This window comes from Eutrema salsugineum, unplaced genomic scaffold (assembly GCF_000478725.1).
Source record: "Eutrema salsugineum unplaced genomic scaffold, Eutsalg1_0 scaffold_1, whole genome shotgun sequence".
NCBI classification, from domain to species: domain Eukaryota; kingdom Viridiplantae; phylum Streptophyta; class Magnoliopsida; order Brassicales; family Brassicaceae; genus Eutrema; species Eutrema salsugineum.
In genome coordinates, this window is record NW_006256909.1 from 14,203,484 (window position 1) to 14,219,551 (window position 16,068).

At 46.1% G+C, this 16,068-nt stretch overlaps 1 protein-coding gene across 1 annotated transcript; it reads right to left on the reverse strand.

The window, feature by feature from the left end:
* Window positions 1-1,942: 1,942 nt before the first annotated feature.
* LOC18029246 lies at window positions 1,943-14,059 on the reverse strand. The gene is made up of 2 exons (XM_006414671.2): window positions 13,578-14,059; window positions 1,943-2,294 (listed from the first exon to the last, which is right to left on the reverse strand). The coding sequence occupies exons 1-2, from the start codon at window positions 14,057-14,059 to the stop codon at window positions 1,943-1,945; spliced, it is 834 nt and encodes a 277-aa protein (XP_006414734.2).
* Between the last annotated feature and the right edge of the window lie 2,009 nt (window positions 14,060-16,068).

Sequence of the window (16,068 nt, forward strand, 5' to 3'; positions counted from 1 at the left end):
TTGAGTTATGCTTTCAGAGACATGTAGATGGAGAGAGAAAGGGAGAGAGAAAAAAGGGCCAGGGGAGGAGGGGGGTGGGATATAGAGGGATGGAGAGAGAAGGAGAAAAGGGATAGAGAGTTAAATCTTCAAAGTAAATATAATTGGTTGTTATTAAATCTTTAGTTTGTTTCTTTTGTGTTCTAATTTTTTCAATCAGAAATACTTCGTACTTTAAAATGCATGATATATACAATTTCAGACAAGGGAGGAAAAGAGATTGTTAGAGAGAAAGATTGCAAGAGATAGAGTGAGAGAGAGAATGATAGGGAGGGACATAGGGAGAGAGAGAGTTAAGATTTTCAGGTATATATATTTGATTGATATAAAAGACTAAGGTAAACCAGAAGAATATGAAGTCTCAGAGAACAAAGAAGATGAATGTGATGAAGAAGAAAAAGAAAAAGCATAAGAGGAAGATGATGAGGAGAAGATGTAGAAAACACGAAGAAGAAGGCGTGACAAAGAAAAACCTGAAGAATAAGAAGTAAGAGAAGACATAGAGAATAAAGAGGAGAAGGAAGAAGAAATACTTGAAGAAGATAAAAAAAATTAAGGAAAAGACGACAAAGAAAAAAATCAAAAGGTAAATTAGAGAAAAATAAAAGAAGATGGTGAAACGATTATAAACTCATGTTTGTCTTAGTTCAGTTGGTTTGTGTGTTTCATACATTTATTTACTATTACATTTTGGATCTTTAATCTTGGATCGTGTTTACTCTTTTGGGTTTGCTTTATTTTTCTTTATATATGTCTCAAATAGTTGTTAAATTTTATTCGGTTTACAACATAATATTTTGTTTCATATTTTTTGAATAATGGTTGTTTTCTAGGTGCTCTTACGATTTGTTGTAAATTATTTGCTCTGTTTTAAAGTTTCTTACATATCATGTAATTTTTCCTGTAAAGTTTATGCATTATTCTCACCAAATTAAATATTTACTAGCGAATCAATTTCTAACTATACATTTATCTATATGATTGCGAAGAGTGTTGAAAATCTCTTGATCATAAACTCTATGATCATGATCATCAGAGAGTTTTTGACGATGAATTTTATACAATTAAAAAAGATATTTTTTAATGATTTTAATACCACATAATCAGTTTGACAAAGTTTTGAAACCCCACAACCCGCGCAAGGTCTAAAAGATATTGGTCAGTTCGACAAATATTGTAGTCACTGATTAGGAAAGGTTACTTGAAAGTCAAGTAACCGTATAAGATAGATGTGTCGTATGAATTTGTAAAATTATAGATGAATCATGACCTAAAAGATACGGCAGGGTTAATCATTTAAGAAGTGAACGAATTAACGAAAACTGATTAGTCATGGCTATAGAGTTAAATAAAATTAGGGGTTTGTTTGATCAAAATTACAAATCTGATACTTGTGAATCAAGTAAAAGGCTACAAACTCGATTTCTTTGTTTTACATATTAATCGGCTCTCATGTACGAAGCTCGAGGCATATTTTAATTTGGTTTTTTTTTTGCGGTACATAAATTTTTTTGTGCTGTTTTGTTTTGATAATCAACTATTTAATAAGAAAGCAGAAACCGAAAGTTTATGGACTGAGTTGTTCTGTTGAGTAAAAATCTTATCTTCTTGTTTTATTAGATCATAGTCAATGTATTAAGCCTTTAAATTTTTTGTTTTAAGGGCAGTCTCATGATGATGAAAATATTGAAGTCAAAATTTGTTATTTATTAAATTGACTCTAAACTTGTACAACAGCCAGAGAAATACGAAAAACTACATAAGACAAATTGTAAAGGAAACAATGAAGCAAAAGAGAGTACTAATATTAACTAATAAAACTAGTTGAGTAACTAGAGAAAGTCAATTAATACAAGTAGAAAGATTAAAAAGAAGCCAGCATGCTAGCTTGATCTGGAGATGTTTAGTGATGAGCCCTGAAACTGCGTAACCACCTTATGAAACGTTGAATAAGTGACAACTTGGGAACATTGGGCACTTCAGGTGCGACCACTACTCGTAGCTTAAGGCCAGCCTCGCAGTGACCTGTCTCTGAGCTGATGAAATAATGGACTCCTGGTTTGGTGAGCTTGACTAGATCTTGTCCTGTCTTGTGAACGGCTATAGGAGAAGTCGGGTCGCAGAATTTGAACTCAAGATCACCGCTGATTTCTAAAACATCATTGACTTCGTTTCCGTATTCGAAAAGAAGACTGTCACCAACATGAAACTGTTTCTCAATACTCCACTTATAATAGAAGTCACTGTCATAAACCCTTGCTCCGCTCCCCGGTTCGGACCGGTTAAAGACAGAGACCGGCCCAATTGACCCCGATTTACGATGGTCTTAGCCGAAATGGGCCTGACCTGACAGCGCGGCCCATGAGAAAGAAGTCCAGCAACAAGAGGCGGTGAGAGCTGAACGAGAAGCCCTAGAACATCTCCTCGCTTATGTACTATAAATAGTAGAATTGTTACTGTAGAAGGGATCTTTTCGGACCCGGAGAATAGAGACCTGAATATTGTATCGAGTTCGTCGAGAGACCTCCGAACTGAACTGAACGAACTGTAATTGAGAACTTAATAAAATTTAATCAACTTAATCTTCTCCGAACTCGAATTACCGAACCGACCCTTGAATAGTTGAGAACCACAATCAACAATTGGCGCCCACCGTGGGGCCGATTCGGTAATCGACCTCGAAGACATGACGACCGATGGTGGACAATCGATCTCAATCCAGGTCGGGAGTCCGACGACCCGTGCAGACGGCAGACAACCGACCTCAGTCCAGGTCGAGAGTCAAATGACATGTGCAGACAGCCCCGTCCAGTTCGGAGGACACATAGGAGAAGACGACCGTAGTCCCGTGCGACCTCAAACTGGAACGCAAGAGATTAGAGCAGAGCCGAGCTCAAGCACTCACCAGGCTTCACCAGCTGCCTTCGATCCAACTGCACTCATGAACGCCTTCGCTGCTCAGATGCAGGAGCTAGTCCGCAGCAATGATGCCAAATTCGCGACTCTCACCGCGTAGATCTCTAGCCTGCAACAGGAAAGCCCGCTCCGACGAAAAAACCTCATCAGCGATTTCCAAGGAGAGCGAGACCCGCAGTGCACGGTGGCGCGATCGGTAATACAGCAACAGCAACAGTCCGAGAGCCCGTCCCAGCACATACGAGCTCAACCAACAGCGCGCGATCTGGAAATCGAACGGATGCAGGCCCAACTGCGAGAGATCAGTTCCAAATTTCACCAAGCCACCAGTTCGGCACCTGAGATCGACCGCGTAATCCAGGAAGCACAGAAAACACCGTTCACTTCCCGGGATCACCAACGTCCCCGTCCCTAACCTGGAAAAGTTTAAACTGCGTTCGTACGAAAGGAACTCAGACCCGAGGCATTTCCTTACCTCATTCGGCATCGTGATCAACCGATTGAAGTTCACCTCGGCCGAGCAGAAAGACGCGATTCAATGCCAGCTGTTCGTCGAGCACCTCGAAGGCATAGCTTTGGATTGGTTCTCAAGATTGGAAGCCGACTCCATTGATAACTACAAGGAGCTCTCGACTAAGTTCGCAAAACATTTTTCGATGTTCATTGGGCAGAAAACCCGTAACTCCTAGCTGTGGGAGATATCGCAGGGCGAAAACGAATCACTCCGAGACTTCATGGCGCGTTTCAAGCAGATCGTGGTGCACTGCACGGTGGACGACGAAGCCGCCCTTGAAGCTTTATACCAGAAAACATGGTACAAGTCACCCTTCCACAAAGAGCTTCGCAGGAACAGACCGCTCACCCTCGAGGACGCGCTTCATAAATCCAACATCTTCATCGCGGAAGAAGAAGAAGAGGCCGCCAAGGATCGGCAGTATTCAACGACAAAGCCCGGCCAGACACCGACCCCGAAAGAGAGCTCAGAAACGAAAGTCCAGACCGGAAAACCGCGCGGAGTGATTAACCAGGCAGGGCCGTCAAACCAAAGGACAGGACGTCCACCGAAATCCTGGAACACATGGCATAATGACGATGACACACCGCTAAGTGAACGCTTTTGCGAGTATCACGAGCGATATGGGCATAGCACAGAGGAATGCCGACATCTGAGGGACTTCTTACTTCAACAGTTTCGCAAGGGCGAGATCGACATCGCAGACTTAGCTAAACCGAGGCCCCGGCGGCCGAACCCGCGACCAAACAAACCCGGCAATCAAGAAGCTGCTAAGGCAGCCGACTCCGATGAAAAACAGGTCGCTCCCCTTAAACGAGACCGCGAAGCACCTAACAGAGAGACGAACGTCCCCAAAACCAGGAAGAAGGTCAATATGATTATGGGAGCCCTCGAATCATGCAATTACTCCGTCCGAGCCCTCAAAGAATACAGTCGGCAAGCGTCGACTTCGCAACCCCAGGCAACGGTCACAACCGTACCATTGTTATTCACCGAAGCCGATCTGCGGGGGGTACATATGCCTCATAACGATTGCCTCGTCGTGGAGCTTCAGCTCGGAGACGTCGAGGTGAGCAGGATCTTAGTCGACACGGGGAGTTCGGTAAACGTCATATTCAAGGAAACACTCAAGAATATGGACTTTCCGGACTCCGAGATCAAGCCTTATATGGAATCATTGACCGGGTTCACCGGAGAGAAAACAAGGACAGTAGGAACGGTGAAGATACCCATTTATGTCGGCGGGTCAGCCCGAATGATTCAAATTCCTAGTCCTCAACAAACCGGCAATATATAATGCGATTTTGGGGACGCCATGGCTGTTCGACATGAAAGCCGTCGCTTCAACGTTCCATCAGTGCGTTAAGTTCCCGACCCCGTCAGGGATTTTCACCCTCAAAGGAAGCCAGACCGCGTCCCGATTTTGCCATCTCACCGAATGCAAACTCAGTCTCGCACGAACATGCGTCATCAGTCCCTTTCAGGAAGATCGTGCGGCCGCAGTAAGCCAGTTCGGTCCACCCAAACAAAGCCAAGTCGACCAAGTCTGCATCGATCCGACAGATCCAGAAAATGCGTCGGCATAGGGGCCGAACTCGACAATAGTATTCGGGAAGCACTCATCAGTTTCCTCCAGAAGAACGTCTCCACATTCGCATGGAATATCAGCGACATGCCCGGAATCAATCCAGACATCACCTGGCATGAGCTAAATATTGTCCTACGTACAAGCCTATCAAACAGAAGAGGCGCAAGCTAGGATCCGAGAAAGCGCAAGCGGTTAACGATGAGGTCGAAAAATTACTCAAAGCCGGTTCGATCACCGAAGTTCGATACCCGGACTGGCTAGCAAACCCGGTAGTCGTGAAGAAAAAGAATGGAAAGTGGACGATCTGCGTCGACTTCACCGACCTGAACAAAGCTTGCCCCAAAGATAGTTTCCCACTGCCACACATTGATCGGTTGGTAGAGGCAACCGCCGGCAACGAACTGCTATCTTTCATGGACGCCTTCTCGGGGTATAACCAAATCCTAATGCATCCGGATGACCGGGAAAAGACTTCGTTCATCACGGATCGAGGAATCTACTGCTATAAGGTCATGCCGTTCGGTCTCAAGAACGCGGGAGCCACGTATTAGAGACTCGTGAACCGCATGTTCGCCAGTCAGCTCGGGAAAACGATGGAAGTGTACATTGACGACATGCTGGTTAAATCCCTGTACGCTAAAGACCACATATCTCACCTAGCAACGTGTTTCGACATTTTGAACGAGTACGGGATGAAACTCAACCCCGCCAAATGCACCTTCGGCGTAACGGCGGGCGAGTTCCTGGGATACATCGTCATCGAGCGCGGCATCAAGGCCAACCCAAAGCAGATATCCGCAGTTCTAGACCTACCTTCCCCGACTTCAAAAAGGAAAGTGCAAAAACTCACAGGCCGAATTGCCGCACTAAACAGATTTATCTCCAGGTCGACGGATAAGTGCCTGCCATTCTACCAATTATTACGAGGTAACAAGCATCATATTTGGAGCGCCGAGTGCGAAGACGCCTTCAAGCAGCTGAAAACGTATCTCTCGACGCCCCCCATCCTAGCTAAACCCGAGAACGGCGAGATGCTATTCTTATACATCGCAATTTCCGTATCGGCGGTTAGCAATGTCCTAGTCCGTGAAGACAGAGGGGAACAGCGTCCCATATTCTATGTCAGCAAATCGCTAAGTGACGCTGAGGCCAGATATCCAACTTTAGAAAAATTGGCGCTTGCAGTGGTGACTTCTTCTCGGAAGCTTCGGCCATATTTCCAGTGTCATTCAATCAAAGTCTTGACCGACCAGCCGCTCCGAACCATTCTACACAGTCCAAGCCAATCAGGTCGCCTCGCAAAATGGGCCATTGAACTAAGCGAATACGATATAGAATACAAGAATCGAACCAGCGCGAAATCCCAAGTACTCGCCGATTTTCTGATCGAACTCCCTAAAGAGTTCGTCGTCGAACAGCCGCCCCGTGAACTATGGATTCTGCATGTAGACCGATCGTCATCACACCGGGGATCAGGTATCGGAATCCGCCTAAAGTCTCCTAGCGGCGAGATCCTCGAACAGTCGTTCCGCCTCGAGTTCCCAGCATCTAACAATGAATCTGAGTACGAAGCTCTACTTGCCAGACTGCGATTGGCTAACGAGCTCGGCGTACGACATCTTCACGCTTTCTGTGATTCGCACCTCGTCGCAAGTCAATTAAATGGGGAATACTCGACCAAAAACGAACGAATGGACGCGTACCTAACAACGACTAAGGCACTCATCGCGAAGTTTGAAACGTTCGAACTCACCAAAATCCCTCGCGGCGAGAACTCGTCCGCCGACGCATTAGCCGCCCTAGCTTCCAGTTCCGACCCGCATATGAAGAGAAAAATCCCGGTCGAAAGTATCTCAGAACCAAGCATCAGAACCGCGCCAAAATGCAATGTTGCCACCCGACGACGGAACTACGACGACAATCCGACCTCGTCGAATACGCAGAACAGGAATTCAACACGGGCAGACAAGAGCACCGAGTGCGAAGACGCCTTCAAGCAGCTGAAAACGTATCTCTCGACGCCCCCATCCTAGCTAAACCCGAGAACGGCGAGATGCTATTCTTATACATCGCAATTTCCGTATCGGCGGTTAGCAATGTCCTAGTCCGTGAAGACAGAGGGGAACAGCGTCCCATATTCTATGTCAGCAAATCGCTAAGTGACGCTGAGGCCAGATATCCAACTTTAGAAAAATTGGCGCTTGCAGTGGTGACTTCTTCTCGGAAGCTTCGGCCATATTTCCAGTGTCATTCAATCAAAGTCTTGACCGACCAGCCGCTCCGAACCATTCTACACAGTCCAAGCCAATCAGGTCGCCTCGCAAAATGGGCCATTGAACTAAGCGAATACGATATAGAATACAAGAATCGAACCAGCGCGAAATCCCAAGTACTCGCCGATTTTCTGATCGAACTCCCTAAAGAGTTCGTCGTCGAACAGCCGCCCCGTGAACTATGGATTCTGCATGTAGACCGATCGTCATCACACCGGGGATCAGGTATCGGAATCCGCCTAAAGTCTCCTAGCGGCGAGATCCTCGAACAGTCGTTCCGCCTCGAGTTCCCAGCATCTAACAATGAATCTGAGTACGAAGCTCTACTTGCCAGACTGCGATTGGCTAACGAGCTCGGCGTACGACATCTTCACGCTTTCTGTGATTCGCACCTCGTCGCAAGTCAATTAAATGGGGAATACTCGACCAAAAACGAACGAATGGACGCGTACCTAACAACGACTAAGGCACTCATCGCGAAGTTTGAAACGTTCGAACTCACCAAAATCCCTCGCGGCGAGAACTCGTCCGCCGACGCATTAGCCGCCCTAGCTTCCAGTTCCGACCCGCATATGAAGAGAAAAATCCCGGTCGAAAGTATCTCAGAACCAAGCATCAGAACTGCGCCAAAATGCAATGTTGCCACCCGACGACGGAACTACGACGACAATCCGACCTCGTCGAATACGCAGAACAGGAATTCAACACGGGCAGACAAGAGCACCGAACAGGTGCCAAAGGATAATGTCGAACAAGCTCTCGAGGATCTAGCCGCCGATCACGACTTCGAACACATAACTGAAGGAATCCACTGTCCATCGACCAGTGAAAGCCAGGAGAACGAGTCCGCCGAAGATTGGACAGCCAAACTGCGAGAATACCTCCTCAACGGCAAAGTCCCTGAAGACAAATGGGCTGCTCGCCGTCTCAAAGTCCGGGCCGCTCACTACACGATGCATAAAGATAAACTATACCGTTGGAGTGCGTCCGGGGTGCTCTTGGCCTGCGTCTCAGGGAACGATACAGTCGAAATCATGCGCGAAATCCACGAAGGATCCGGTGGCAATCACTCGGGAGGTCGATCCCTTGCTCTGAAAATCAAAAAAGCCAGCTATTTCTGGCCGACGATGAACGCGGAATGCGAGAAGTTTGTCATGAAGTGCGATAAATTCCAGCGTCATGGTCCAATGATTAACGTGCCGACCGAGCTGCTGCAAACCAGCACGGCCCCTTACCCTTTTATGCGGTGGGCTATGGACATCGTTGGCCCTTTATGCCAATCAACAAGTCAAAAATAGTATATCTTGATTATGACCGACTACTTCACAAAATGGGTTGAGGCCAAAGCGTACTCAGAGATTACCGCGCTAGACGTACAAAAATTCGTTTGGAAGTATACCATTTGCCGACACGGGGTCCCGCACGAGATCGTCACGGACAACGGACCACAATTTATTGCTGGAACATTCAATGATTGGTGCGCAAAGTTCAAAATCCGTCTTAGTTTCTCGACCCCGCGATACCCGCAAGGCAACGGTCAGGCCGAGGCAAACAACAAAACCATCCTAGATGGCATAAAGAAGCGTCTTGAGGCTAAGAAAGGCACTTGGGCGGACGAGCTCGACGGAGTCTTATGGTCGCACAGAACTACTCCCAGACGGTCGACCGGACAATCTCCCTTCTCTTTAGCATACGGCCTTGAAGCCCTCTGTCCGACAGAAGTGAGCATCCCAACATTGAGATACTCTGTTCTTTCCGAGAACCCCGATCTCAACGACCAGATGATGCTCAACAACCTCGACAGCCTGGAAGAACAGCAATGCTTAGCTCTCCTCCGAATCCAGAACTACCAAAAGCTCGCTGCTCGCTACTACAACAAGAAAGTGCGAGGTCGGCATTTCGATGAAGGCGACCTCGTTTTGCGCAAGGTGTTTCATAACACCGAGGAACTAAACGCAGGCAAGCTGGGAACGAACTGGGAAGGTCCTTATCAGATAATGCGAATCGTCAAGCTCGGGGTTTACGAACTCATGCAACTCGACGGAACGCCGATCCCACGATCATGGAACTCAGCCAACCTCAAGCGATATTACTACTAAGTCCCAGCTACCGCGAGCTCGGACCATTCATTGTACCACCACCAGCGATTCAAAAAAAAAAAAAAAAAAAAAAAAAACAGTCTGGCTCCTGCCGAACTCACCCCTGTAAACTGAACTACGAGTGGCTTGATCCCTTGCAAAAGGGTACGTAGGCAGCTCGATTTCGAGTCCAGCTACAAATCTAATAAAAATCCATCTTTTTCGTTTTATCTCCAACTCCACATACCGACTCCCCGGCCAGGAGATCGAACTAAGTATTCCCCATGAATACAATCTCAAAAGCCGAGATCTCGCCCGCACCCCCATGGTGCCCACTATTCAAAGCCGAAACCCAATCCGCACTCACTCTTCCGAATAGCAATCCGCCGACTGCGATTCAAGTTCAGAAAGTTTCCCGAGTTCGACCGCATCGTCACAATAACATCACGAATTCCAAATTTAATCAAAACAAACCGAACTCCCAACAGTTCGTAACGAAATATTAGAGGAAAATTCAAAGTAAAAGTCGAGATAAAGAAAAACCATGTCCATTTCATTAAATATCTGAAATTGCCGAACTAGACGGCAACAAATACAACGCCTAAAAATGGCGACCAAAACGAATCGATAAGTTAAAACCCGAGCTATGCGGGTAAGAAAGTCTTTACAACAACAAAATAAAACTAAGGAAAACTAAGAGAATCATTGGCGAGCGACGGACGCCGGACTCTTGAGACTCGCAGCCCGATCAGCCGAGATGGACCTAGAGTTCGAGCCGAACTGGTCCAAACCCTCCGGAACCTGCGTCCCCGGCGGAAGCACTATCCTGGGAATGAGATCGTCGTCACTCGGGAGGAGGAAGTCTTCGTTCTCAAACCGTGGAAGGGGGATATCATCGACCTCCTTCGTGCAGTTCTTGACCCTACGCGCGTACGTCTCCACGATGTGCGACGGGACGATCATATTGTGTTCCTTCCTTAGAAAGTCGCAGAAGCCGACCAGAGCAGTCGCCTGGTTAAGCTTGAGGAACGGCGCCTTTCTGAGCTCGGACTTGTCCATGAAGTCCTTCATCTTGAGGAGCTTCCCCTCGCACTTGCCCCTAAGCGCGGCCAGCATCTTTCTGCCCTTGGACTCGGCGTCTCGGTACCTCCGCCTCTCCAGTTCGCTCGTCTTGAACGACTTGGACAGAGCATCCATGTCTCCCTCCAGTTCGGCAGTCCGCTTCTCCAGAGCCCCGACTTGCTCCTTCAAGGCCGCGTTCTCCTTCTCCTTTTTGGAGAAGGCTAGCATAGCAGCCTCGTACCTCTCCTTTTTGTCCCGGTACGACACCTCCAAAGACGCCCTCTCGGCTGCGACCTCAGCATTGATCCTCCTCAGCCTCTCGACTTCAGAATCATACTCGCGAACGAGCTCATTGGTATCACAGACGAGGTCAAAATCAGACATTCCAAGGTTAAAAAAACGTCTAAGTATTCAAGACAGAGAAAAGCTTACAGCAGAGGCAGATTTCGCGACCCGAGCGTAAGACTTAGGGCGGAAGAGGTCTTTGGTCTCGGGCATTGGAGACGAGGCCGGCACGATCTGCTTGAAGAGCTCTGCGCAGGCAGTCGAGTCATCAAAGAAGGACCGATCCTTGTTGTACTTGAGCCGGACTGAGAAAGAGGACGAGTCAGAAATTCGACGCCTCTTGGACGATCTCGGGTTCTCGGTCTCAGCAGCCGGATCCGCTGGAGGAATCTGAGAAGCAGTGGGCGATCCGGGAAGGACCAAAGTCCCCTCACTCACAGCCGTCTCGGGATCGCCACCCCTCTTCCGAGACGATTTCTTCGAGGACTTACCCTTTTTCCTCTAGGCACGATTGGCAATGGTGAGCTCGTCCTCGTTCTGCTCACCGATCTCACCTTCTTCCATCTGAGGCTCAGGAATCGCCTCGGGAGCACCAGTCCCCACCACTTCGACCTCCGGTTCTGTAACCGGGATCAAGGGATCAACTAGGCCGACCGGGATGTTGTCGACCGCGTCCCCACTACCGGCTTCGACGCCATCACCGGCTTCGTTCGCGTCGAGACCGACGACATCGATTGGGGCGTTGTCTTCTTCCTCATCGGCCCCGAAGTCCATCATTGGGATGTCCGACCTATCGAACGCCATCCTTCGACTCTTCTTGTTGCTCTTCTTCGATTTCTTTTTCTTCGGCACCGGCCTTGACGAGCTGGGTTCTGCCTTAGTTTTGGCTACAAAAAAAAGCAAGTATATCAGCCGAAATCTACACATCCAAATAAAGACAACTTCAAAGCGACCTGAGAACTCATACCTCTATCCTGAGCTCTCTTTATCCGACGATTGATCTTCTCCCGGTAAGCAAGGGGCCAACGGCGCTGTCCGGCGAGACTTAGCTGCTTCGCGAGGTCGGACGTGAGAAAGCGTTGGATGAATCCTGGAACGTGGCGATCTTCATAAGCAAAGAATTTTTATTAGTATCGACCAAGAAACAGGAGAGTCAACCGTGAGATATGTACCGAAATCGACACTCCAGCCAGTCCGAAACGTGCTCCCCGGATTCTCAGCAGATAACGAATCAACGCGAACAAAGAAGTAGCTCTGGTCCCAGTTCGGAAATTTGCTAGCCTTGTTCCCGGTGACCAGGTCGAACTTCGGGTTGCAATTCACCGACAGAAACCAACTTTTGGCCGATGAGACCTTCATGATAAAGAGCTCCTCGAATTGGGCCACGTTGATATGAGCCCGGACGTCACGCCCGAGCTGGAGAATCCCAACAAAGTTTACTATCGATGCCGGCTGAAGTTGTGATATCGCGCAGCCGCGACGATTGCAGTAAGCGAACAGCAAGCGGGGCAAGGGGAAAGTCAATTCGGCCTCGCGGAAATAGGCCTCGTACACACAGATGAAATCCTCGGGTGCATCCCAAGGGCGCTCTTCCGGTTCGGGAACTTGAATAATGAGCCTGGGAGGGGCTCCGCCGATCAGCGTTGCAGCCCGAACCGTTTCCGGAAATGACAGGGTAGACTTCACCGGGGCACATATATATGGCCGATCCAGGATCGGCATCATATCATCGTCGTCTGGATCCTGCGCTCCTCCTTCCCCGACCTCGTGCAATGGAGCGTCCTCATCTGTCTTCACATCAGGCTCCCGCCCCAGGACCAAGTCTGTAGGAACTTGGCCTTCGGGCTCGCGGAGATTTCGATCCATCCGCTCTGGAGCTCGAATTGGAACTCGGCTGCCAGAGCCGACCTCGACGACACGGTAATTCTTGCGAACCAGAGAAGCGTTCGAAGAATGTTCTGTAGATCCCGAGCTCGAGATACGGGAAGAATGCCGACCTCGGAATTGGATGAAGAGTCGGAATACATTATCGGAGAACTCGAAAGAGCAACCGTCGACGAGAGAGCACGGCGGACGGCGACCGGAATTCTAGAGAGAGAAAGAAGAAAATTTAGAGAGAAGGGAGAGCAAATACCTTGGCAGTAGGAGCGAAAGTGAGAAATGGGGAGAGCTGAACCCTATTTATAGAAGAAGAGTGAATCATTGCGACTTCTCGACTTCCGCGCCTCATAACGTCCCGATTTCCCGCCAAAACCGACGCGTCTTTTCAGTTCCCTGCAAGTGAAAATACTTAAATATCCTTGCCAAGACACCGGAAAAATGAAGAAGGGTGTAAGTCGAGAACTCGACGTCACCGACCTCGGTCTATAACCGATCCAACTCCAATTCGGCAAAAGTCAGTCAGGTCCATTTGCCGAACTGGGGGGGACATACTGTTGGTGGTACGCTCCGCTCCCCGGTTCGGACCGGTTAAAGACCGAGACCGGCCCAATTGACCCCGGTTTACGATGGTCTTAGCCGAAATGGGCCTGACCTGACAGTGCGGCCCATGAGAAAGAAGCCCAGCAACAAGAGGCGGTGAGAGCTGAACGAGAAGCCCTAGAACATCTCCTCGCTTATGTACTATAAATAGTAGAATTGTTACTGTAGAAGGGATCTTTTCGGACCCGGAGAATAGAGACCTGAATATTGTATCGAGTTCGTCGAGAGACCTCCGAACTGAACGAACTGTAATTGAGAACTTAATAAAATTTAATCAACTTAATCTTCTCCGAACTCGAATTACCGAACCGACCCTTGAATAGTTGAGAACCACAATCAACACCCTCCATCCTTTTGAGTCACCGACCTTGTACATCTTTCCAAAAGGTAGGATCTTGCTCGGTGGTGGTGGAGGAATCGGACGTGAAGGATCATGGACGACAAGAATGTCGAGTCTTTGTCCCGATTTGCATTGAGCATGATTTGAGGTGATGAAATAGTAAAAACCTGGTTCCGTGAGGGTTACCACATCGTGTCCTGTCTTGTAGACGGCTTTAGGAGAAGAAGAGTCGCAAAATTCATATTCCAAGGCGCCTGAGACATGAGTGACGTCATTCAAGTTGCGATCGTATTCAAAGACCAGAGAATCTCCTACATGGAACTCCTTACGCTCGGCCCACTCGTTGTAGACGTCTTCCTTGGCAGTCCATCCATCGGAGTCTCCCACTTTGTAGATTGTCGTCGAGCAGCAGCCCAAGAGAACCGTGAAGGTTGTTATCACGAGCACCAAGGTGTTGATCTTCTTCGATGTTGTTTTGGCCATGATTCGATCGATGGTATAAACGATGAAGAAGAAGAAAGAGCTTGTGAACAAATTGCGATGTCAAGAAGAAAGAACGATCGAGAGTATTGGATGAGTTTGTAATACTTGAGAAACAAAAGAGAACTCTACATCTCTTTATATAATGCTTTACCTTACGATCCCTACAGAGCCGTGCCTACAGTGAAATGAAAAAGGCAATCGCCTAAGGCCACATCTTATTTATTAAGTTTAGAGGCCACATTTAACAAGTGAATTATAGTTTTCTTAGTTGGCTAATTTGTCTTGTGCATATTTTTATTTTGTTCAAGTTCGATCCTCAGCCGCATAAAAGTATAACTATTTTTTCACCAAATTTTTTAAAAATATTACTGTACATTTGATTACTGAATTTTTATATAATTTCATTAAAAAGGTCACATTTTAATTTTAGCCTAAGGCCTCCAAAATCTTAAGCACGGCACTTGGATCCCTAATCCTTCTTATCTTTTACACGGATTTCATTTTGTTTATTTCCTTTTTCCATATTAAACCAAGACTTAATCCTTTTCAATATATATTATCTATGTTCTTTCCTTTTTTTCCTGTATCTATGTTCTTTCCATTTTTTTTTCACAGTTGCTATATGCGATGTATATCTCTTATTAATATACATCTTTTTGATCTAGTTGTCTTTGCTAACGTGAGAATATAATTTTTATTACTATGATATTTTACTCGCTAATAATTACTTTCAGAAAAAAGGAAACAAAAAAAGACATTGACATTAATTGTTTTTTATTTTATGTTTCAAACCGATACGTTCATTAGATTAAAACAAATTATTCTCGATGTCAAAAAAAAAAAGAAAAAAAAAAACAAATTTGTCTCACGTTAGCATTGGTCTTTTCGTTTTTGTCACAATAAAAAGGAAGAAGAGAGGAGATAGACATGAGAGAGACTTGAGAAAGAAACAAAATTTCTTAGATATTGTAATCGGATGAGTTCGCAAAGTTTAGGGTACTTTCCTAATCTATATCATTAACGGAAACAACCATAACAGTACAATTACCTATTTCTCATCTTATTTATTTAATAATTTCTGTTTTAGAGCAAATTAATTCAAGCCTCTCTCATGTCTATCTCCTCTCTTCTTCCTTTTTCTTATCTTATTTATTTCATGCGAAAATCTAAATTTATAGTATCTGGAACTTGTAAAAGGTCATATTTTTGTTGCAATTAGGGAGTTAATAATTTCAATAGAATTAATAGGTAGTTTGGTACATTTTTATTTTGTTGCAGTAAAACTCTACCGTTTTTGATGTTATCAATCCGTAAAATGGTAAAACTAAAAGAAATATTTACTTCCAATAGCACTTTTTAAGTTTACGTTTACACTTTTTGGTACATCCATTTTAGATGGCACTTCTTTTTATCTTTCATAGGAAAAATGATAAGATACCCCTACCTATTATTAAACCAAAATTTTTTTACCATTTTAACCGATTTTCAATTTAATCTCTTTAACCCAATTTTATTAAACCAACATTCTTTTTTTTTTCTTCCTTCTTCCTTCGTGCTTTTCTTCTTCTTTCTTCTTCTCCACTTTCTTCTTCTTTTTATTATTTCTTCTTCTTTCTTCATTCCTCTTTTCTTCTTCTAGATTTCTAGGTCTTTTTTAATTTGAATATGAGGAGAGGTAGAGACTTTCTGCTGCGGGACATCTCTGGCAGCTTTAAAACTTTAAATCTGCAAAGCTTTTCATCAAATAATCCCTTCAGGACTCATTTTTCAGTCGTCAACAGACCGCTTTAGCTCACAGCCGCTTTCGCCGTTTTCACCAATGAGCTCATCTGGCTGATCGTGATTTTGTTCTTTACTCGTGGATTCATCAAAACAGATCTCGGCAACAGCATTTTCAAGACATGGTCACATCCACACACACGATCATATGGAAGTATCCACTAGTTCTCATATACGCATTCATCTAATCGATGGTTATGTATTCATTGTTATAGACTTGAGATAACATG

Excerpts from the sequence above, each read along its gene's own strand:
- LOC18029246 (XM_006414671.2), bottom strand. The coding sequence starts at position 14,059 with ATGGCCAAAACAACATCGAAGAAGATCAACACCTTGGTGCTCGTGATA. Across the intron at positions 2,295-13,577 it reads GACTCAAAAGGATGGAGGGT|GGTTTATGACAGTGACTTCT; the intron begins GTTGATTGTGGT and ends GAGCGGAGCAAG.